Source organism: Schistocerca nitens, chromosome 2, assembly GCF_023898315.1.
Source record: "Schistocerca nitens isolate TAMUIC-IGC-003100 chromosome 2, iqSchNite1.1, whole genome shotgun sequence".
Taxonomy (NCBI): domain Eukaryota; kingdom Metazoa; phylum Arthropoda; class Insecta; order Orthoptera; family Acrididae; genus Schistocerca; species Schistocerca nitens.
In genome coordinates, this window is record NC_064615.1 from 960,503,927 (window position 1) to 960,527,091 (window position 23,165).

The 23,165-nt window shown below is 40.1% G+C and overlaps 1 protein-coding gene across 2 annotated transcripts in view; it reads left to right on the top strand.

Moving 5' to 3' along the window:
- LOC126237280 (uncharacterized) overlaps positions 1-23,165 on the top strand; it is a 157,175-nt gene that overhangs the window by 73,890 nt on the left and 60,120 nt on the right. For both annotated transcript variants that reach the window (XM_049947217.1, XM_049947216.1), the window contains exons 7-8: positions 8,543-8,704; positions 12,456-12,631. In XM_049947217.1, the coding sequence (XP_049803174.1) occupies positions 8,543-8,704; positions 12,456-12,631 (338 nt within the window). The remainder of the gene's footprint in view (positions 1-8,542; positions 8,705-12,455; positions 12,632-23,165) is intronic.

The following is a 23,165-nucleotide window of genomic DNA, read 5'->3' on the forward strand; positions in this document are numbered from 1 at the left end:
GTATTATTGCATGTTATATGTTAGTTGAGTTAGTAAATCATAGCCGGCCAGGGTGGCCGAGCGGTTCTAGGCGCTACAGTCTGGAACCGAGCGACCGCTACGGTCGCAGGTTCAAATCCTGCCTCGGGCATGGATGTGTGTGATGTCCTGAGGTGAGTTAGGTTTAATCAGTTCTAAGTTCTAGGGGACTGATGACTTCACAAGTTAAGTCCCATAGTGCTCATAGCCATTTGAACCATTTAGTAAATCATAAATCACAATGGTTTATTTGTAACTTTGTCCCTGAATTAGTACACTATTTTTGTAATAATTCAATTTGTGATGTGCGTAAAAAAGTTGTAAATAAGTCCTAGAAAATTCTTTACTTGTAGCATTGTCCCCACGATTGTGGGTGAGGAATGTCTCCATTAAAAAGTACCTCGAAAAGTTGTTACAACAAATATATGATTTTTACAGTCTTACATCAGAGAGTTATATACCAGAGATGCTAAACATGAGACAGAAGAAAGTACTGCAGTAATGTTCAGAAAGTAATAATTACCAAATCTAGTTCAAGTAAAAAAGGTCCCCTGGAAAGTTTTGTTGTGAGTAGCATTTGATGTAGGATGATAGAAATTGTGTGTATGTTTTTTTTTTTTTATTAACTTCAGAAGTCAGATCTTGACATTTTGTTCACAAAGCTCCAGCTCCTTCAAGTGCGGCCCTTTTACTTTAAGCCCTTTTTTCTTTTCATCCTCAGTACCCACTGGACTGGCAAGGATAAAATACAGCCTATCATAATTCTTGCAAATGCCTGACCCTGATAGTTAAAATACAGTATTATAAAATGGACCAATATCCACCTTTATCTGTCTTCCCTGACAGGATAAATGTTTCTTCCTTTGCAGCCCTGTAGAAAGCAATCATGATTAATAGCTGCTATATTCAAATCATTATTATATACTTTAAGTGTGTTTGGCATTCAACTATAATGTCTCTGGTATGAGGTATGTTTCTGCTAAGTTCACTGACAACCTGGGCTCTTTCTTCTGGAATATGATTTGGACAATTTTCATGTTCCGTCCGTTGAACGTTTTTTTGTGGAACTTGGCTTGTTTTAATGTGTTGTTCAAATCCCACCTCTTATGTTGACCATGCACTGCCACAACAGTCTTTGTACACGCATACTGTGTAACATTACTAACTTCATTGTATAAATATTCTTCTTTGGGAGCACCATCGACTCAAGGATTCTTGTGTTTACAGTTTCTATTGTTTAACTATCTTGAGAACACAATGAGGTCTAGGGGATGTGAACTGGTAGGAGGTGGGAACTGTTGGGTGGAAGGTGTGGGGACAGTAGGTTGAAGACAGGATAATTTCGGGAGTGGAGAATATGTTGTAAGGATAATACCAATCTATGCAGTTCAGAAAAACTGGTTTTGGATGGGAGGGTCCTGAGGTCCTGGGTTGTGAAGCAGTCATTAAAATCAAGCATGTTGTGTTCAGCTGCAAGTTATGCCACAGGATGACTCATTTTGTTCTTGGCCACAGTTTGGTGAGAACCACTTATCCTGGTAGACAACTGGTTGGTAGTCATACAAATATTAAAAGCAGAACTGATATATGACAGGGCTGCTTTCACAGGTGTCCCAGCCTCAAAGAGATTGATAAGCCTGTGACAGGACTGGAATAGGAAGAGGAGGTTGGGCGTTTGGGCAGGTCTTTCACGTAGGTCTTCCGAAGGGATGCAACCCCTGTAGTAAGGGTATGGATTGGGTGTGGCATATGAATGGACTAGGATGTTGTGGAGGTTGGATGGGTGATGGAACACTACTTTAGGTGGGGTGGGAAGGATCTTGGGTAGGATATCCCTCATTTCAGGGCATGGTGATAGATAATCAAAGCCCTGCTGAAGGATGTGGTTCAGTTGTTCCAGTCCAGAGTGATATCGGGTGATGAAGGGAGTGCTTCTTCTTAACTGGTACCTGGTGGTGGTGAGAGAATTGCAGGTGTTCTAACACCCTCTATCCAACAGTTTCCACCTGCTTTGTCCTGTCACCTCTTCCCAGTTGGTATCCCCTCACCCTCACTGTGCTCCACACTCTGTCAGTGCACTCATCGACCGATCTTTTTCCCTTCTGTGCTCCTCTCCTTTATGTTCCCCCTAATCACAGTGCAAGAATATCAATAGGCGGTTCTTATGGTGCACTCTTCCCACCGTCAATTATCCTTTTAACTCCTTTTCAAATAACAGAAGGAGGGCCCCATCACCAGAGCTCCAGAGCACAACCTTTGTCCCCTTCTTTAGCGGCTACCCAACATTTGGCAAGTCACTCAGCGATCCGGCTGGGTACATGCGTTGTCAAACCCAAATCAGCCCAACCAAACCCTACCATCAGACACTGCTCCTCCAGCCCTCCTCCTTCCATCATGTGCTGTTTACAACTCACTGCCTCTGTGCTGTGCCTCTACACTTCAACTAGGAAAACCAAAGATAAGTCACAAGGGAGTTGACTACCAAAACCAGTGCCAGAGGTAGTTACGCCAGTAAACTGAGCCACTATGGCTCACATGCAATGCTTATACCACTGTGTCACATTATGCATAAGAAAATCAAGGCACTCTTGTCACATTACGACTATACAATATGGATAAGAAAGTCGAGGTTGGGTTTAATGGATCTGAAGATGGCAATACATATTGCTGAAACTAGTAATCCAGTAATTGTGCTAACAGTGTGATAATGGGAAATAAATTGGTTTTCACAAGAAGGCTACTGTACAATATTTAAATAATTACACCTATTTTCAAATAAATAATCAACATTACATAAATAAATTTCATAGGATGGAGAAAGGATTGTGTTGTACTCATCACATAGAGTAGCTGTTGGTTTGCATGCAGATACAAAGAAAAAAATACTAGAAATATTTAAGCTTTTTGGCATTGCTCTTCCTAAGAAGTATAGCTCTCACACATTTACATGACAGCAAGTCATTCACACACATGGATACTGTCTCTAGGCACTAAGGTCTGACTGCAGCTGCTTCTGATGTGAGCCGCAGTCTGCTTTGATGGGTAGTGGGCGTAGACATATAGCTCTCATACCTTCACATGAAACAACACACACAACACACACACACACACACACACACACACACACACACACATATGGCTACTGTCTCTGGGTGCTTAGGCTTGACTGTGGCTGCATCTGACCTGAGAGCAATCTGCTGCAAATTGCTACTCATCTCAGATGCAGCTGCAGTCAGGCTTCAGCACTTGGAAGCAGTAGCCATATGTGTGTGAAGGGTGTAGTATGAATGTGCAAGAGCTATACTTCTCAAGAAGGACAATGCCTGAAAGCTTAAATAATCCTAGTATTCTTTTCTTTGAGTGTATGTGACTCAACATCTCCTCTTTGTGGTGAGTTGTACCCAATATTTTCCATATTGTAGTTAAAAACATTACAATTTTATACACACCTTTTATGTTAAATTCCCTTTTGTAAACCTTTTTATGCAAAATTGTAAGGAAATGATTATATTTTATTGTATGAAACACTTTGCACTCACTACACTGTGGAGCCCTGGGAGACAATACCGCTTGCTCTAGTCCAACCCCCAACATCATTTCTGATTGTGGACCCATGTCCTTGGGAATTTATCTGTTTTCATTATTCCAGTGTCTTCCCATAGTGATACAATGAAAAAGAGAATACAACATATTCTGTATCAGTAAAATAATAATGCTTTGTGGAAAACCTGAAAGAGACAGGATTAATCCTATACTAATTGAAATACTCAGAACATACATACAACAAAATTTAGTTATTGGTTAAAGAGATGGAAACTGTTTTCAAGCCTTCACTGATTTTGAAATTGAAACAAATTACTCAGTTCATTAACACTGGACTTCATTAGTTGTTGTTGTTGTAGTCTTCAGTCCCGAGACTGGTTTGATGCAGCTCTCCATGCTACTCTATCCTGTGCAAGCCTCTTCATCTCCCAGTACCTACTGCAGCCTACATCCTTCTGAATCTGCTTAGTGTATTCATCTCTTGGTTTCCCTCTATGATTTTTACCCTCCACACTGCCCTCCAGTACTAAATTGGTGATCCCTTGATGCCTTAGAACATGTCCTACCAACGGATCCCTTCTTTTAGTCAGGTTGTGCCAAAAGTTCCTCTTCTCCCCAATCCTATTCAACACCTCCTCATTAGTTATGTGATCTACCAATTTAATCTTCAGCATTCTTCTGTAGCACCACATTTTGAAAGCTTCTATTCTCTTCTTGTCTAAACTATTTATCGTCTATGTTTCACTTCCATAAATAGCTACACTCCATGCAAATACTTTCAGAAATGAGTTCCTGACACTTAAATCAATACTGGATGTTAACAAATTTCTTTTCTTCAGAAATGCTTTCCTTGCCATTGCCAATCTACATTTTATATCCCCTCTACTTCGACCATCATCAGTTATTTTGCTACCGAAATAGCAAAACTCCTTTACTACTTTAAGTGTCTCATTTCCTAATGTAATTCCCGCAGCATCACCCGACTTAATTCGACTACATTCCATTATCCTCATTTTGCTTTTGTTATGTTCATCTTATACCCTCCTTTCAAGACACTGTCCATTCCGTTCAACTGCTCTTCCAAGTCCTTTGCTGTCTCTGACAGAATTACAATGTCATCAGCGAACCTCAAAGTTTTTATTTCTTTGCCATGGATTTTAATACCTACTCAGAACTTTTCTTTCATTTCCTTTACTGCTTGCTCAATATACAGATTTAATAGCAATGGGGAGAGGCTACAACCCTGTCTCACTCCTTTCCCAACCACTACTTCCCTTTCATACCCCTCGACTCTTATAACTGCCATCTACTTTCTGTACAAATTGAAAATAGCCTTTCGATCCCTGTATTTTACGCCTGCCACCTTTAGAATTTGAAAGAGAGTATTCCAGTCAACATTGTCAAAAGCTTTCTCCAAGTCTACAAATGCTAGAAACGTAGGTTTGCCTTTCCTTAATCTTTCTTCTAAGATAAGTCGTAGGGTCAGTATTGCATCACATGTTCCAACATTTCTATGGAATCCAAACTGATCTTCCCCGAGGTGAGCTTCTACCAGTTTTCCATTCGTCTGTAAAGAATTCACGTTAGTATTTTGCAGCTGTGACTTATTAAACTGATAGTTCGGTAATTTTCACATCTGTCAACACTTGCTTTCTTTGGGATAGGAATTATCATATTCTTCTTGAAGTCTGAGGGAATTTCACCTGTCTCATACATCTTGCTCACCAGATGGTAGAGTTTTGTCAGGACAGGCTCTCCCAAGGCTGTCAGTAGTTCTAATGGAATGTTTTGTACTCCCGGGGCCTTGTTTCGACTTAGGTCTTTCAGTGCTCTGTCAAACTCTTCACGCAGTATCATATCTCCCATTTCATTTTCATCTACCTGCTCTTCCATTTCCATAATATTGTCCTCAAGAACATCGCCCCTGTATAGAACCTCTATATACTCCTTCTACCTTTCTGCTTTCCCTTCTTTGCTTAGAACTGGGTTTCCATCTGAGCTCTTGATATTCATGCAAGTGGTTCTCTTTTCTCCAAAGGTCTCTTTAATTTTCCTGTAGGCAGTATCTAACCTCTGGTTCTTTCAGTTTATCCAGGTCCCGTCTCCTTACATTCCCACCTTTTTGCAGTTTCTTCAGTTTTAATCTACATTTCATAACCAATAGATTGTGGTCAGAGTCCACATCTGCCCCTGGAAATGTCTTACAATTTAAAACCTGGTTTCTAAATCTCTGTCTTACCATTATATAATATACCTGAAACCTTTAAGTATCTCCAGGGTTCTTCCATGTGTACAACCTTCTTTCATGATTCTTGAACCAAGTGTTAGCTATGATTAAGTTATGCTCTGTGCAAAATTCTACCAGGTGGCTTCCTCTTTCATTTCTTAGCACCAATCCAGATTCACCTACTATGTTTCTTTCTCTTCTTTTTCCTACTGTCAAATTCCAGTCACCCATGACTATTAAATTTTCATCTCCCTTCACTACCTGAATAATTTCTTTTATCTCATCATACATTTCATCAATTTCTTCATCATCTGCAGAGCTAGTTGGCATATAAACTTGTACTACTGTAGTAGGCATGGGCTTTGTGTCTATCTTGGCCACAGTAATGCGTTCACTGTGCTGTTTGTAGTAGCTTACCCGCACTCCTATTTTTTTCTTCATTATTAAATCTACTCCTGCCACCGAACTTCACTAATTCCCACTATATCTAACTTTAAGCTATCCATTTCCCTTTTTAAATTTTCTAACCTACCTGCCTGATTAAGGGATCTGACATTCCACACTCCGATCTGTAGAACGCCAGTTTTCTTTCTCCTGATAACAACGTCCTCTTGAGTAGTCCCCACCCGGAGATCCGAATGGAGGACTATTTTACCTCTGGAATATTTTACCCAAGAAGATGCCATCATCATTTAATCATACAGTAAAGCTGCATGGCCTCGGGAAAAATTACGGCTGTAGTTTCCCCTTGCTTTCAGCCATTCACAGTACCAAAACAGCAAGGCCATTTTGGTTAGTGTTACAGGGCTAGATCATTCAATCATCCAGACTGTTGCCCCTGCAACTACTGAAAAGGCTGCTGCCCCTCTTCAGGAACCACACGTTTGTCTGGCATCTCAACAGATACCCCTCCGTTGTGGTTGCACCTACAGTACGGCTATCTGTATCGTTTAGGCATGCAAGCCTCCCCACCAACGGCAAGGTCCATGGCTCATAGGGGGACTTCATTAGTACAATAACTTAAAAGACAGATTTGCAGCACAGAGCATAATAGTATCTTGAAAATAAAATTTGCTGAAGGATACATTTACACATCCTTAATCACAAGCTCAACAAAACACATTTACCCAACTTGGAAGTCAGCAACAGACTAACTCTGTAGAGAGTACTCCTGCTCACACACATTGTAGATGAACGAAGATGTTATTAGTGTCAAAGACTGTAGTTTATGATACACTATTCGTCTCCAATTGGTAGAGTCCTCACATGTGGTTAGAAGAAAATCGATATTTCATTTCATCATTTTTAAACAGTCTGTTATATTTTTTCCTTATAAGCATTACTTTCATGAAGATGTAATATTATATTTAGGTTTTCCATCTGTTGCCTCCTATTAATTAGATATTTCATCACAACAAGAATCGTGCTGTGCATGTAATCACATTTTATGATTTAGTAAAGTCTGTTACATCAATAAGTTCTTTGTTTTACAAGCTTTTTAACTGAAGAAGTTCGTTCACAAAATAAACTACCACAGAGACAGCACCTCTGTCAATTTCCTTAACTACCCTTTATATTTCTCATTATTAGCGTCATTACAGATACCTCATTACACTTTGTCACTGCATCTTCCTCATTACCCTTCAACACTTCATTGAGTCCTTAATACTTCATTACATGTTACTTCATTTCATCACAGTAAAGTGCTGGAACCCTGCTTTTCCTTTCTTACAACAATTGATCTTAAAGAATGACACTTCACAGCAATAACCAACCATATTATGGACAAAACTTTACCTCTCTTTATAAAAGACAAAACATTATTTATCACAGGCATTACTTTACTTCAAACAACATTTTTCTCCTTATTTCAGCTTGAAGGGCTTATCTCAAAACAAACAACATTGTTCATTTTACTTTAATTTCCTTTACTTTTGCCTGAAGAGCAATACTGTAACATTAGTACTGTAAAGAACTTTCTAATGTATCACTGAACTAATTTTCACTTTTAATGGAGTGAATTATTTTAGCACTGTTTTTAGATATTGTCTCAACAATTAATGACAGTAGTGAGCCACAAATCATTAATTATATGTATAACTCTAAGTGTAACTGTTTTAAACAGAATGAATCACGTGGTGTAGTAACATGATTTTAGTTACATTTAAAAATGCTGCAGAACATTTTGTTTTTGTAATCAGAGTTACTCCTGACTCCCACACTTACTTTACCCTTGCATTAGAAATATATGAAGAGAAAAATTTGTGATGAGATGACAAGCAATAGGGGCAGATAAAAAGAGATCTATTGGTTTTGTGGGAATTATACTGGGAAGATTATCATTAAAATGTAATTTATACCTCACATCTTTTCACCTACATACAGTTGTTGTATTGGCATCTGGAGTAGTTTCCTTATTTGAACTGCTCTTATCATGTAGCTTCCCTATATTCATTTTGTAATTTCCATATGAATACATTCCTGTACTCCAATATATAAAGAAGAGTATTTTTTACTTTCATTTGCTATTTTGTGTACTGCTTTGGACTAGACAAATTAGTTTTCATTTGTGATTTTGTTCACTGACTATATTATCCAGCTGCATATTAAAAACTTCTTGAATTGCAAAAGTATTTTTAATTTTTCTTATTTTCTATATTAGGAACTTATATTTACGTAGTATAAATGAGACAGATTTTATTTGAAGCAAGTAGCTTTATAATTGCCAATAATAGAGATTTACTATTTCATTAGGTGACCTGGCAGAAGTTGTCATACACCAGGGACCAAAGTCAGAGGCAATAAAAATTGGCACTCCAGGAGGCTGGAATGATTCAGTAATACCACATTGGTATTTTATCAACAGAGCAGAACAGACACAAATGACAGATGCAGAAATCAGAGGTGGTCTTGATGGTAAGTACTTTCATATGTACCAGATTTCAACTCCCACTAATGTTGTGGAATCAGGACCTCATGAGAGAGTTCATATCACTTTGAAAATCTATTTAGATTATGTTGCAGATATTATTTAGTTAATTCTAAGTCATCAAAATCAAAATATTAGTGTTATCCTAACATAGTGTAAGTATGTGCGCAAGAAATTTTCATTTTATCATTCAGGGGGGGGGGGGTCATTGTGTTTGTTGTATTAAAGGTTTCAAAAGACATAAGAGAATTTGTAAGAGGGTTTGATCTCTGGTACTGACAAGAATTACCCATGCTAGAAAGACACCTTAAAACAAAGGATAGAACGAGGTTTGTTAGGAGGGTAGGTGAAAATTTGTAAAACTGCAGATGGAAGACAAAATTAAGCTTTTTTCGAGATCTGTTTCAAATGCATGGAGTAAATACCAAATTCTTTAAGGTTGAGTTTGGCAGACAAACAAGATTATTATTTCTTTAATAATGCCATAACTATTTTTGCATTGGTAGAAAACACTATACTCTGCAATGATCAATGCCATCTCTTTAGAATTATTGTTTGAAATTTTAATAGGTATCTCATTTTATTTCTGCTTCTGGAAATTTTCTCAATAAATTCCAACTTGACTACAAATATATGACCTCTTTCACTGACACTTTCTTGTAATCAATTTCATATACACTAATAATTGTTTTACTTTTGACATACAGTCATATAAACAAACCTGGAATACTGACATGGGGAATTATCATTCAGTTATATATTGCCATAATATCCATCCCCACGAGTGATGACAACTTACAAACTGAATTAAATACAACCCAACAAATAGCATCAAACAGTGGGTACACTCCTGCCCTGGTGAGCACCATAATGCATAAAAAACAGAAACAGCAGGTTTCCTCTCTTCTTTACCATGTCCTCAATCCACCACCACAAGACATCTATAAAGATAATATTATGAATGGGATAGACTGCTACTTGACGTATAGTAGAGATGCTGAGTCACAGACAGGCATAACAAAAAGACTACTAAACAAGTAAGTTTTCAGCCAAAAGGCATTCATCTGAATTAGGCAACATACACGCACACACACATTCATGTATATGCAACTCACACAAACATGACCGTGTGTCACATATTTTATCTACATTCAATAGTTTTACATTGCATTTTCACTGAAAGAATTTTTCTCACTGTACTCATAAAACAAACATTAACATCTTTGGAACCCAGCTGAAATATTCTGTATGTGTACTATTTTAATATCTTTGATCCTATAAAAACTTTATAGCTACAAATATTTGTTATTGCACCTGATGGTGGCATAGCAAATGAAAATCAGTTTGTGATATAAAATACTAAACATCATAGAGCATTACACCAATGTTGTGTGTGTTTTCATTAATAATGTATAAGATAGTCTGTCAAGAGTTCACAGAATGCTTAATTAATGCAATTTTAAACTTCCTTAACTTGTCCATCTATGAAAAAATACCATGCATAAAATACTCCCTACCACCACCCCTCCCTTCTCATCTCCACTGACACACACACACACACACACACACACACATTAATAACAGAAGATTTAAGTAATCATATGATGAAGACTGCTCTATGTGGTACGTTTAGTTTCCTCAACATTGTGTGTACTGTGTGAATGTTTTATTAAGTGTTGTATGCTTCTGTTACACTATTACTTTTGTTATTGGACATGAATTTCCATCTGTAGGTTTCAAATCATCCTAATCTATATCTACATCTACATCTACATGGATACTCTCCAAATCACATTCAAGTGCCTGGCAGAGGGTTCATCAAACCACCTTCACAATTCTCTATTATTCCAATCTTGTGTAGCACGCAGAAAGAATGAACACCTATATCTTTCCATACGAGCTCTGATTTCCCTTATTTTATCGTGGTGATCATTCTCCCCTATGTAGATTAGTGTCAACAAAATATTTTTTCATTCAGAGGAGAAAGTTGGTGATTGGAATTTCATGAGAAGATTCCGTAGCAACGAAAAACGCTTTTCTTTTAATGATTTTCCGCCCAAATCCTGTATCATTTGTGTGACACTCTCTCCCATATTTCATGATAATACGAAACGTGCTGCCTTTCTTTGAACTTTTTTGATGCACTCCGTCAGTCCTATTTGGTAAGGATGCCACACTGCGCAGCTGTATTCTAAAATAGGATGGGCAAGCATAGTGTAGGCAGTCTCCTTAGTAGGTCTCTTACAGTTTTTAAGTGTCCTGCCAATAAAACACAGTCTTTGGTTAGCCTTCCTCACAACATTTTCTGTGTGTTCCTTCCAATTTAAATTGTTTGTAATTGTAATAACTAGGTATTTAGTTGAATTTACGGCTTTTAGATTAGTCTGATTTATCGTGTAACCAAAGTTTAATGAGTTCCTTTTAGCACTTGTGTGGATGACCTCACACTTTTCGTTATTTAGGGTCAACTGCCAATTTTCGCACCATTCAGATATCTTTTCTAAATTGTTTTGCAGTTTGTTTTGATCTTCTGATGACTTTATTAGTCGATAAATGACAGCATCATCTGCAAACAACCAAAGCTGGCTGCTCAGATTGTCTCCAAAATCATTTATATAGATAAGGAACAGCAAAGGGCCTATAACACTACCTTGGGGAATGCCAGAAATCATTTCTGTTTTACTCGATGACTTTCGGTTATTTACTATGAACTGTGACCTCTCTGACAGGAAATCACAAATCCAGTCACATAACTCAGACAATATTCCATAAGCACACAATTTCACTATGAGCCCCTTTTGTGGTACAGTGTCAAAAGCCTTCCGGAAATCCAGAAATACAGAATCAATCTGAAATCCCTTGTCAATAGCACGCAACACTTCATGTGAATAAAGAGTTAGTTGTGTTTCACAGGAATGAGGCTTTCTAAACCCATGTTGACTGTATGTCAATAGACCATTTTCTTCAAGGTAAATCATAATGTTCAAACACAATATATGTTTTAAAATACTGCTGCATATTGACATTAATGATATGGGCCTGTAATTTAGTGGATTACTTCTATTACCTTTCTTGAATATTGGTGTGACCAGTGCAACTTTCCAGTCTTTGGGTGTGGATCTTTCATTGAGCGAACGGTTGCATATGATTGTTAAGTATGGAGCCTAATTGGTATACAGTCTGGACCACAAGACTTGCCTTTATTAAGTGTTTTAAGTTGCATCACTACTCCGAGGATATTTACTTCTACGTTACTCATGTTGACAGCTGTTTTCGATTCGAATTCTGGAATATTTATTCTTTTGTGAAGGCATTTTGGAAGGCTGTGTTTAGTGACTCTGCTTTGGCAGCACTGTCTTTGATAGTATCTCCATTGCTATCATGCAGAGAAGGCATTGATTATTTCTTGCCACTAAAATACTTCACATACAAGCAAAATCTCTTTGGATTTTCTGCCAGGTTTCGAGACAAAGTTTCGTAGTGGAAACTGTTATAGGCATCTCACATTGAAGTCCGCACTAAATTTCAAGCTTCTGTAAAAGATTGCCAATCTTGATGCAGCTAGAAAGTTCATTTTTTATTTGAAAACAAAAGAAGCAACAGAAACTGAACCTACATACTGTTCACTGTGTTCTTCCTTGAATTCAGTGTGCAAAGTACATGATACCAGTAATAAAACTAGTATTCAGGGCATTTTCTTCTATGCTGTCTTCCTCTTATATAGCCTCTCAATTTCAGGTTTAATAATTGCAAAGAATATTGTATCGTGGAGAAGTCAGAAGCCAAATCTTAGACTGTCACATATTCTACAACAGTATTACTCAGAGAAAGGTGTTCTAAACACACCGTACAAAGCATGCTTCAGGCGAGAGCAGTATGCAGCTGTCACACCAGAAACTGAAATGAAAGCTCAGGTTAGTAACATTTTCAGTACATTTAAAGATGTTGGTACTCTGAAGTCAAACATGTATGTGTGCTTATTGCAAATAAACTTGAATGTATTTCCTAACCTGTAGAAGAAAATTGTTTCTTTGTGCAAACAGTCACAAGAGTTAATAACCCTTTGGAAATACTGTAATTTTTCTTTATTTATTTATATGCAAAAGAGTAGTGTTCATTTAATGGATGATTTGTTAAGCAGAAAGGAAAAACCTCAAATTCCTGTTTCTGATCTTGCCACTCTCATAATGGCTGTTAGCAGAATTGCATGTCTTTTCACTGACTAATTTGATTTCTTGTTTCAGTTTCACAAATATTTTCACTGCACAATTAAAATATGTAAAAAAGGGTGCTTTTTCATAGCAGCATGTTATTTGTTTCAATTTATTTATTTTCTGCATGTAACACCGATCGTTACATGTTGACCGATACAAACTATGTACATTTACAGCATTGTTTGTGCACACATATAGATATGTTTACAATATTGTATAATTATTTAATGTATATGGCAGGATAACAATTCACTCCTTAGTGTAACAGTTTTTTTATACACAAATTAACAGTAAAATTACTGCTAGGGCAGGACTGTTGCTTAGATTATTATGCATGTTAGTTTCAAGTTACATGACCATTTAAGGATAAAGTACTGCTTAAGTCACATTTTAAAAGTGCCTCCACACAACATCTGAAAATCATTTGGTATAAAATTATGAAAAGTATCTCCTTTCACATAAAGGTTTTTTCCTGTTAGCGTTAATCTTCTGTTAACAATAGAAAATACATTTATGCCTCATATCATAGCTGTGGATTTGTCTGTACCTATTTGTGACCTTAGTGTCTTATTTCATTCACATAAAAATTCATAGCATATCATTTACATGAAATAAATAGTGTAATGATAGAAGATAATGTATTTTTAGAAAAACAAAACAAAAGAGATTCTGCCACACAGACAGATGATAAAAGCAAAAAACAGAGCATAATTTTCACAATGTCCACACACACACACACACACACACACACACACACACACACACACACACACACACACACAAAATCACCATCTCTGGTCCCTTTAGGTGGACTGCAACATTTATGTTCAACAAAAGCAGCAGTCAAAAGTGGGGCAGGGATGGGGAGAGAGAGAAGAGTTCTGTCTGTTGGAGTGTGCAAGGACCACGTACCAGGTGGCATAAAAAGGCTCAGACAGCAGCAGGAGGCTGTTGGCCAGTGGGCAAGACGGGTGTGAAGAGAGGAAGAGGGGGGGGGGGGGGAGAGGGGGCAAGGCAAGTGAGAAAGGAGAGGAGAGGAGCAGAGAGGGCAAAAGACTGGTGTGAGTGCATTGGCAGAGAGCAAGCACAGTGTGAGGATGAGGGGATGTGAATTGTAAAGAGGTTTAGGACAGAAGGGACAGAGACTGTTGGGTAAGCATGTAGGGACAGTAGGTTATCACAGATTATAATTTTGGGAGTGAAGAATATGTTGTAAAGAAAAACTCCCATCTGTGGAGTTCAGAAAGACTGGTGGTGGACGGGATAATCCACATGGCCTGGGTTGTGAAGCAGCCATTAAAATCATGCATGTTTTATTCAGCTAGATGTTGTGCCACAGTGTGGTCCACTTTGTGGTCCACTTTTTTGTTGAACCACAGTTTGGTGGTGCTATTCATCTTGATAGGTAGCTGGCTGGTAGTCATACCAATATGAAAATCTTTACAATAATTGCAGTGGAGCTGGTAAATGACAGTGCTGCTTTCGGAGATGGCGTCACCTCTGAGGAGGCAGGATAAGCCTGTCACAGGATTAGGACAGGAAGTGCTGGGTGGATGATTGGGCAGGTCTTGCACCTGGGTCACCTGTGGCAAGGATCTCAGACTGGGAATGGCATAGGGATGGGTGAGGATATTTTGGAGGTTGGGTTGGTGACGGAACATTGCTTCAGGAGGGGTGGGAATGATCTTGGGCAGAATGTCCCTCATTTCAGGGCATGATGGTAGATAGTCAAAGCCATGACAAAGGATGAGGTTCAGTTTTTCTAGTTTTGGGTGATACTGGGTAATGAAGGGGGAACTCAATTGTAGCTAGTTTTTGGGGGTGGTGAGAGGTTTGGGAGTGTGTGGAGGTATGATGGAAATCTGTTTGCAGATTTGGTCTGGGGCTTAGTGCCTATTTGCGAAGGCTTTTGTGAGACCTTCAGCATACTGGCCAAGAGAGTTCTTGTTCCAGCAGATACGTCATCCTCTGGTGGCCATCTGTATGGGAGGGAATTTTTGATGGGAAAGAATGGCAGCTGTCGAAATGCAGGTAATGTTAGTGGTTGGTGAGTTTAATGTGGACAGAGGTGTGGATGGAGCCATCAGAGAGAGGAGGTCAACATCCTGGAAAGTGGCACACTGGATTGAGGAAGCTACATCAGCAGTGACAAGTAGGGACCTAGGAGGTAAGGGGGTGAGGATGGTGGAGAATCAGTGAAGGAAGCCATTGATATCTTTGATGTGAGAGGCTAGATTTTGGATAAGTGGTTGGAGGTGTTGGTCAGTGAGAGCCAAAATTATTACCATAGGTGCACAATAACAGCTACAATAGGGCATCCAGAATTGTTGGGTTTGGAGGTTTTGGGAAGCATGTAGGAAAGGGTTGTATGGGTCGTCATGGAGGTGAGGAGGGAAATGGGTTCAGGGAAGAGGTTCTGGGAAGGGTCTAAGACTTTAAGACTTCTCTCATTGAATCACTCTAGCAGGATTACTAGGTGGAGCAGTCAGACAGGTGGCAGAGGTGACTGAAATTCATAATGATGGATCCTCTCATTATGTATTGCTGTGACTAGCTAGTAGAAAGCCTTTGCCGATTGTCTGACTCCTCCACCTATAAACTCTGCCAGAGTGATCCCATCCCAAAAGGTCAACATAAACTTCAATCCGTGCTTACAGGCTTCATAACTTCCCAGGACCTCTCTCCTGAATCCATTTCCCTCCTCACCTCCATGACACCCTGCACACCAACTTTCTACAGGTTCCCCAAAATCCACAAAGCTATCAATCGTGGGTGCTCCATTGTAGCTGGTCCTTGTGTCCCCATGGAAAGAATTTTGGTACCCCTTGATCACCACCTCCAACCATTTGCCCAAAATCTAGCCCCACACATCAAAGATACCTACCACTTCAGCTTATCTGCAGTGTCAAGAACTCCCTTGCACAGTATGCTGAAGGTCTCAAAAAGTCATCACAGCAGGCACTATTCCACAGACCTAGTCCACAAGCAGATTTCCCAAGCTCTATCCCAACACATTCTCAATCGTCCCGCCACTATGAGGAACCAGCTACAATGGGGCACCCTCTTTGTCACCCAGTACCATCTCAGACTGGAACAATTTAACCACATCCTTTGCAGGCCTCTGAAAGCCCTGAAAAGAGGGACATCCTACCCATGATCCTTTGCAACCTTCGTAAAGTTGTGTCCTGTTGTCCACCCAACCTCCACAGCATCCTAGTCCATCCCTATGCCAATCCAAATCCCAGCCCTTGCCAGAGGGATCATATCCTTGTGGAAGACCCAGGTGCAAGACTTGCCCAGTCCACCCACCCAACTCTTCTATTCCAGTCCTTGTCATAGGCTTTTCCTACCCCATCAGATGCCAGGCCACCTGTAAAAGCAACCATTTCACATAGTAGCTCTGCTGCAATAATTGCACAGCTTTTTATATTGGTATGACTACCAACCAGCTGTTTAACAGGATGAATTACCGCTGTCAAATTATGCGAAAGAACAAAGTCAACCACACTGTGGCACAACATGCAGTTGAACATAATGTGCTTGATTTTAATTGTTGCTTCACAACCTGGGTCGTTTGGGCTCTCCGCTCCACCACCAGCTTTTCTGAACTGGACAGATGGGTGTTATCCTTACATCACATACTTCACTCCAGAAATTATTCTACTCTCAAACTATGATAACCTACTGTCCCCACACTCTCTATCCAATAGTTGCTGCTCCTACACCTCCTCCCATTTCATATCCCCTCAGCCTTGTTGTGCTCACTCTCTGCCAGTGCATCCATCCCCATCTGTCCCCTTCTTTGCTCCTCTCCTTTTCCAGTGCCCATCCCCCTCCCCCTCCACGCAGCATCTCCTTCCTCATAGTCTGCTGACACTGCCCAAGTCTTGTCCTGCTGGTTTCTACAGTAGTCCCTTTACTCCGCCAGAAAGCACTATTCTCTTCCCCACCCATACTCTACAAACCCTCCCCCTTTTGTGCCCCACTCCCAACTGCTGCCCTTGTTCAGTGCAACAATTGCAGTCTGGCTCAAGTAGCTGAGACAGCAATTATGTGCGCATGATGTCTACCTGCTTGTGGTATGTGTGTGTGTTCTCTTTTCTTTTCTGAAGATTGTTTGGCTGAAAGCTTAGTGTGTAAACAGCCTTTGTGTTATGCCTGTCTGCAACTCAGGGTGTCACCATTATGGTGAGAAACAATCTATACTTTTTATGATTGTTGATATTCCAGTCTGGACTTTCCATTTGTTGAAGATTAGGATAGAATGTTCTGTCAACATTGAGGTGATTAGTGATGGAGCACAAGCTCGAATTGCTGCAAAAATTCAGAAGGAAATCAACTGTACTTTTTCAAAGAAATCTTTCCAACATTTGCTTGGAGCTATTTAGCGAAGTCACAGAAAACGTAAATTGGGATGGTTGGATGTGGGTTTGAACCATTGTCCTTCTGAATGTAAGTCCAGTGTGCTAACCAATGCGCCACTTTGCTCAGTAAAATCCAATTTAAGTGGGTCTTGCACTTTGAGAAGACCACATTATGGTGAAAGTTTGTCAGCCATTTTCCCATATAAAAGGTATTTTAGATAAACTGCAGTATGTCTGTGTTTTGCACATTAGACTCCAAGAATTGATTGTTTTACATTGATATTGTAGAGGTGAGCCAAAAGTATAAGCCTACTTTGTTTGTGACATACTTAGGAGAGTTCCAGTGCAATAAAGTTCAGTTTATATTATTAGATGTGTCTGCAGTTTTCCACTGCTTTATAAATGTTTCTTGGATATTAGCTCTATAGAACACTGTATTTATTTACCCTGATATTATTTTAATACCAATTAAAATGAGGATAACACACTTAATTTCATTTCAAATGAGATCCATCCTTCACTAAATCCTCCCCACTCCACCAAGAGTGTCTTTCCGCCGTCCACATAACCTTCGTAACCTCTTGGTTCATCCCTATGAAATCCCCAAACCACCTTCCCTACCCTCTGGCTACTACCCTTGTAACCGCCCCCTTGTAACCTGTCCCATGCACCCTCCCACCACCACCTACTCCAGTCCTGTAACCCGGAAGGTGTACACGATCAAAGGCAGAGCCACGTATGACAGCACCAATGTGATTTACCAACTGACCAGCCTACACTGTGAAGCAACAAACTGTCCATTTCCATGAACGGACACAGGCAGACAGTGTTTGTTGGTAATGAGGATCACCCTGTGGCTAAACATGCCTTGGTGCACGGCCAGCACATCTTGGCACAGTGTTACACCGTCCGGGTCATCTGGATACTTCCCACTGACACCAACCTATCAGAACTCCGGAGATGGGAACTTGCCCTTCAACATATCCTCTCTTCCCATTACCCACCAGGCCTCAACCTCTGCTAATTTCAAGTTGCCTCCACTCATACCTCACCTGTCATTCAATAACATCTTTGCCTCTGTACTTCCGCCTCGACTGACATCTCTACCCAAACTCTTTGCCTTTACATATGTGTGCTTGTGTCTGTTATGTGCGGATGGATATGTGTGTGTGTGTGAGAGTGTATACCTGCCCCTTTTTCCCCCCAAGGTAAGTCTTTCTGCTCCCGGGATTGGAATGACTCCTTACCCTCTCCCTTAAAACCCACATCCTTTCGTCTTTCCCTCTCCTTCCCTCTTTCCTGATGAAGCAACTGTGGGTTGTGAAAGCTTGAAATTTGTGTGTGTGTGTGTGTGTGTGTGTGTGTGTTTGTGTTTGTTATTGTTTCTATCAACGTACCAACGCTTTCATTTGGTAAGTTACAGAATCTTTGTTTATATATATATGTATTATTAGTTCACTGCCCTGTAATGCATCACACTAGCCAAAACAGCCCCAATGTGAATGCTTTTCTTCAATATGGGATGAGTTGGCTCAGCTGTTGTGAATAAGTGTGTTGGAAGAGCTCCCAAGGGTCATGTACCTGTGATATTGGTGCCAGAGGTACCTCAGTTTCTATCCTCTCCTGTGGATCCTGTCTCCACTTGACTGTGAGTGGCATGTCAATGGTAGATCTAGGGGACCTGTATAGGGTGGACAGGGACGAGGGAGGAGTCATGGTGTTGTACTAATCCCCCTAACCAACAAGTTTGAGGTGCTTTCTGCCTCTCACTGAAACTGAGCCAGTGGGACTCACCTCAACTTTTTTGGTGAAAACTATTTCGTCTGGTGCCCCCAGAGGAGACAAATGCAAAAGTAGGGGGTCTATTAATTGTCAGCAGTTCAAACACTTAGGAAATGATGGTATCCCTTAGGGAAATTGCAGCAAGTGACAGGAAAGGGCACCAGGGGCACTCATGGTGTATGCCTGGGGGCCTCATTCAGCATACTGAAGAGATTATTCCAGCAGCCATAGAGAGAACAGAGTGCAACAAATTGCAGACTGTGGTGAGACTGTGGGCCCCAAGGTGATATTCAGGTCATTCCAGTGACTGGCAGAGGAGGTTGAGAAGACCAACCGGAGATGTGGAGTTTCAGTGAAGCTCACAATTTGCAGTATTGTCCCCAGAACTGACTGTGACCATTTGGTTCTCAATCAGGAGGAAGGACTAAACCAGAGACATTAAAGTTTCTGTGACAAGCTTGGATGTGACTTCATGGACTTGCACCACTTGAGAGCTGTAGGGCCCACATAAATGGGTCAGATGTGCACTATATGTCAGAGGCTGCTACTCAGATACCTGTGCATCAGGAAACACAAGGGTCATTTAGATTAGGTGACTCTCCATCCAATCCAATTAATGACAGCTATAGGAAACCCAGAAGTGTCAGTGTATGGAAGAAATGTGTCCCACAGGTGATAGTATGAAAATCTTATTGGTTAACTGCCAAAGCATTTGCAACAAAGTGCCAGAGTTTGAAGTACTCATGAAAAGCAATGAAGCACACGTATTGTTGGCTATAGATAGCTGGTTGAAACCTGAGATCTTTAGCAGTGAGCTTTTTGGTGAAAATGTAAGTATACAGGGTGTTACAAAAAGGTACGGCCAAACTTTCAGGAAACATTCCTCACACACAAATAAAGAAAAGATGTTATGTGGACATGTGTCTGGAAATGCTTAATTTCCATGTTAGAGCTCATTTTAGTTTCGTCAGTATGTACTGTACTTCCTCGATTCACCGCCTGTTGGCCCCATTGAAGGAAGGTAATGTTGACTTTGGTGCTTGTGTTGACATGCGACTCATTGCTCTACAGTACTAGCATCAAGCACATCAGTACATAGCATCAACATGTTAGTGTTCATCATGAACGTGGTTTTGCAGTCAGTGCAATGTTTACAAATGCGGAGTTGGCAGATGCCCATTTGATGTATGGATTAGCATGGAGCAATAGCCATGGCGTGGTACGTTTGTATCGCGACAGATTTCCAGAATGAAGGTGTCCCGACAGGAAGATGTTCGAAGCAATTGATCGGCATCTTAGGGAGCACGGAACATTCCAACCTATGACTCGCGACTGGGGAAGACCTAGAATGACGAGGACACCTGCAATGGATGAGGCAATTCTACGTGCTGTTGACGATAACCCTAATGTCAGTGTCAGAGAAGTTGCTGCTGTACAAAGTAACGTTGACCATGTCACTGTATGGAGAGTGCTATGGGAGAACCAGTTGTTTTCGTACCATGTACAGCATGTGCAGGCACTATCAGCAGCTGATTGACCTCCACGGGTACACTTCTGCGAATGGTTCATCCAACAATGTGCCAATCCTCATTTCAGTACAAATGTTCTCTTTATGGGCGAGGCTTCATTCCAACATGATCAAATTGTAAATTTTCACAATCAACATGTGTGGGATGATGAGAATCCGCACGCAATTGTGCAATCACGTCATCAACACAGATTTTCTGTGAACTTTTGGGCAGGCATTGTTGGTGATGTCTTGATTGGGTCCCATGTTCTTCCACCTACGCTCAATGGAGCACGTTATCGTGATTTCATACGGGATACTCTACCTGTGCTGCTAGAACATGTGCCTTTACACGTACGACACAACATGTGGTTCATGCACAATGGAGCTCCTGCACATTTCAGTCGAAGTGTTCGTACGCTTCTCAACAACAGATTCAGTGACCGATGGATTGGTAGAGGTGGACCAATTCCATGGCCTCCACACTCTCCTGACCTCAACCCTCTTGACTTTCATTTATGGGGGCATTTGAAAGCTCTTGTCTATGCAACCCCGGTACCAAATGTAGAGACTCTTCGTGATCGTATTCTGGACGGCTGTGATACAATACACCATTCTCCAGGGCTGCATCAGTGCATCAGGGATTCCATGCGACAGAGGGTGGATGCATGTATCCTCGCTAACGGAGGACATTTTGAACATTTCCTGTAACAAAGTGTTTGAAGTCACACTGGTACGTTCTGTTGCTGTGTGTTTCCATTCCATGATTAATGTGATTTGAAGAGAAGTAATAAAATGAGCTCTAACATGGAAAGTAAGTGTTTCTGGACACATGTCCACACAACATATTTTCTTTCTTTGTGTGTGAGGAATGTTTCCTGAAAGTTTGACCATACCTTTTTGTAACACCCTGTATATCAGAAGGATAGGCAAATGGGAAATGGTGGTGGTGTATTTGTCACAATAGACAAGAAACTCACATCTCCTGATGTAACTGAAAACTTTAGAGGAAACCCCAGTTCTCTTGTACATAAGTTCCTGGAGATTTTAATCATCTAAAACTCAATTGAGAAAAAAGTTCTGTTAGTGGTGGGTACGATCCCTCTTGTGATGGAAATATATTGGATCTAATGGCAACAAATAGATCAGACCTCTTTGAGGATGTTCACATCAAAACTGGTATCAGTGACCATGGTGCGGTTGTGGCAACAATGATTACCAAAGTGCAAAGGACAATTACGACAACAAGAAAGACATATAAGTTAAGTAAACTAGAGAAAAACTGAGTTATGTCATATTTCAGTGAGTAACTTGAAACTGTCAGCACAAGTCAGGAACAAGTAGAGAAACTATGGCTCAGGTTTAAAAGAGTAATTGATCATGCACTGGATAGATATGTACTCACTAGAACAGTTCGTAACGGGAGTGAACGTTCATGGTATTCAGTCACTGTAAGGAAACCTCTAAAGAAACAGAGATTACTGCACAATAGGTTAGGGCTTTGGATAGAGAGAGATGCTGAATGAAACACGTTTGGCTGTCAGGAGAGCAATGCGTGATGCCTCCAGTGGCTACCATAGCAGAATATTGTCAAAAGATATTTCACGAAATGCAAAGAAATTCTAGTCACATGTAAAGGCTGTCAGTGGCACCAAAATTAGTGTCCAGGAACTGGAATTGAGGGTCACAAAGCGAAAGCTGAGATGCTTAATTCTGTTTCCAAGTGCTCCTTTAAAGGGAAAATCCAGAATTGCCCCAAGTTAGTTCTCATACCACTGAAAAGATAAATGAGATAAGTATTAGTGTCAGTGGTGTTGAAAAACAGCTGAAATAATTATAACTGAACAAAGCAATAGGGCATGATGGAATCTCTATCAGGTTCTGTACTGAATTTGCAGCTGACTTAGTCCCTCTTCTAACTATAATCTATTGTAGAACAATAAACTTGGAACAAAAAACTGGACTCATTTCTTGGTGAAAAGCACAGGCTCACTCATCTACAAGGAGAGCAGTAGAAGGGATTCACAAATCTACGATCCAGTATCTTTGACACCAATTTGTTGTAGTATCTTAGAACATATTCTGAGCTCAAACATGTATCTTGCACAGAATGACCACCTCGATACCAACCAGCATGGATTCTGATTACATCAATCATGTGAAACCCAACGCACACTTTTCTCAAGACATACTGAAAGCTTTGGATCAAGGCATTCAGGTAGACACAGTATTTCTTGATTTCCAAAATACATTTGACTCAGTACCACAACAGCACTTATTGTTGAAAGTATGATCATATGGGGTATCAAGTCAAAGTTTTGACTGTGTTGAGCACTTCTTGATAGAGAGGGTGCAGCATGTTATCTTGGATTGAGAGTCATTGTCAGATGTGGAAGTAAGTCCAGGAGTGCCCAAGGGAAGTGTGTTGAGACCCTTGCTGTTCCTGTTGTATATTAATACCTTGCACTCAATACTAACAATAACCTCAACCTTTTTACAGAAGATGCAGACATCTATAATGAAGTATTATGTGGAAGAAACTGCATAAATATTTAGGCAGATTTTGGTAAGATTTCAAAAT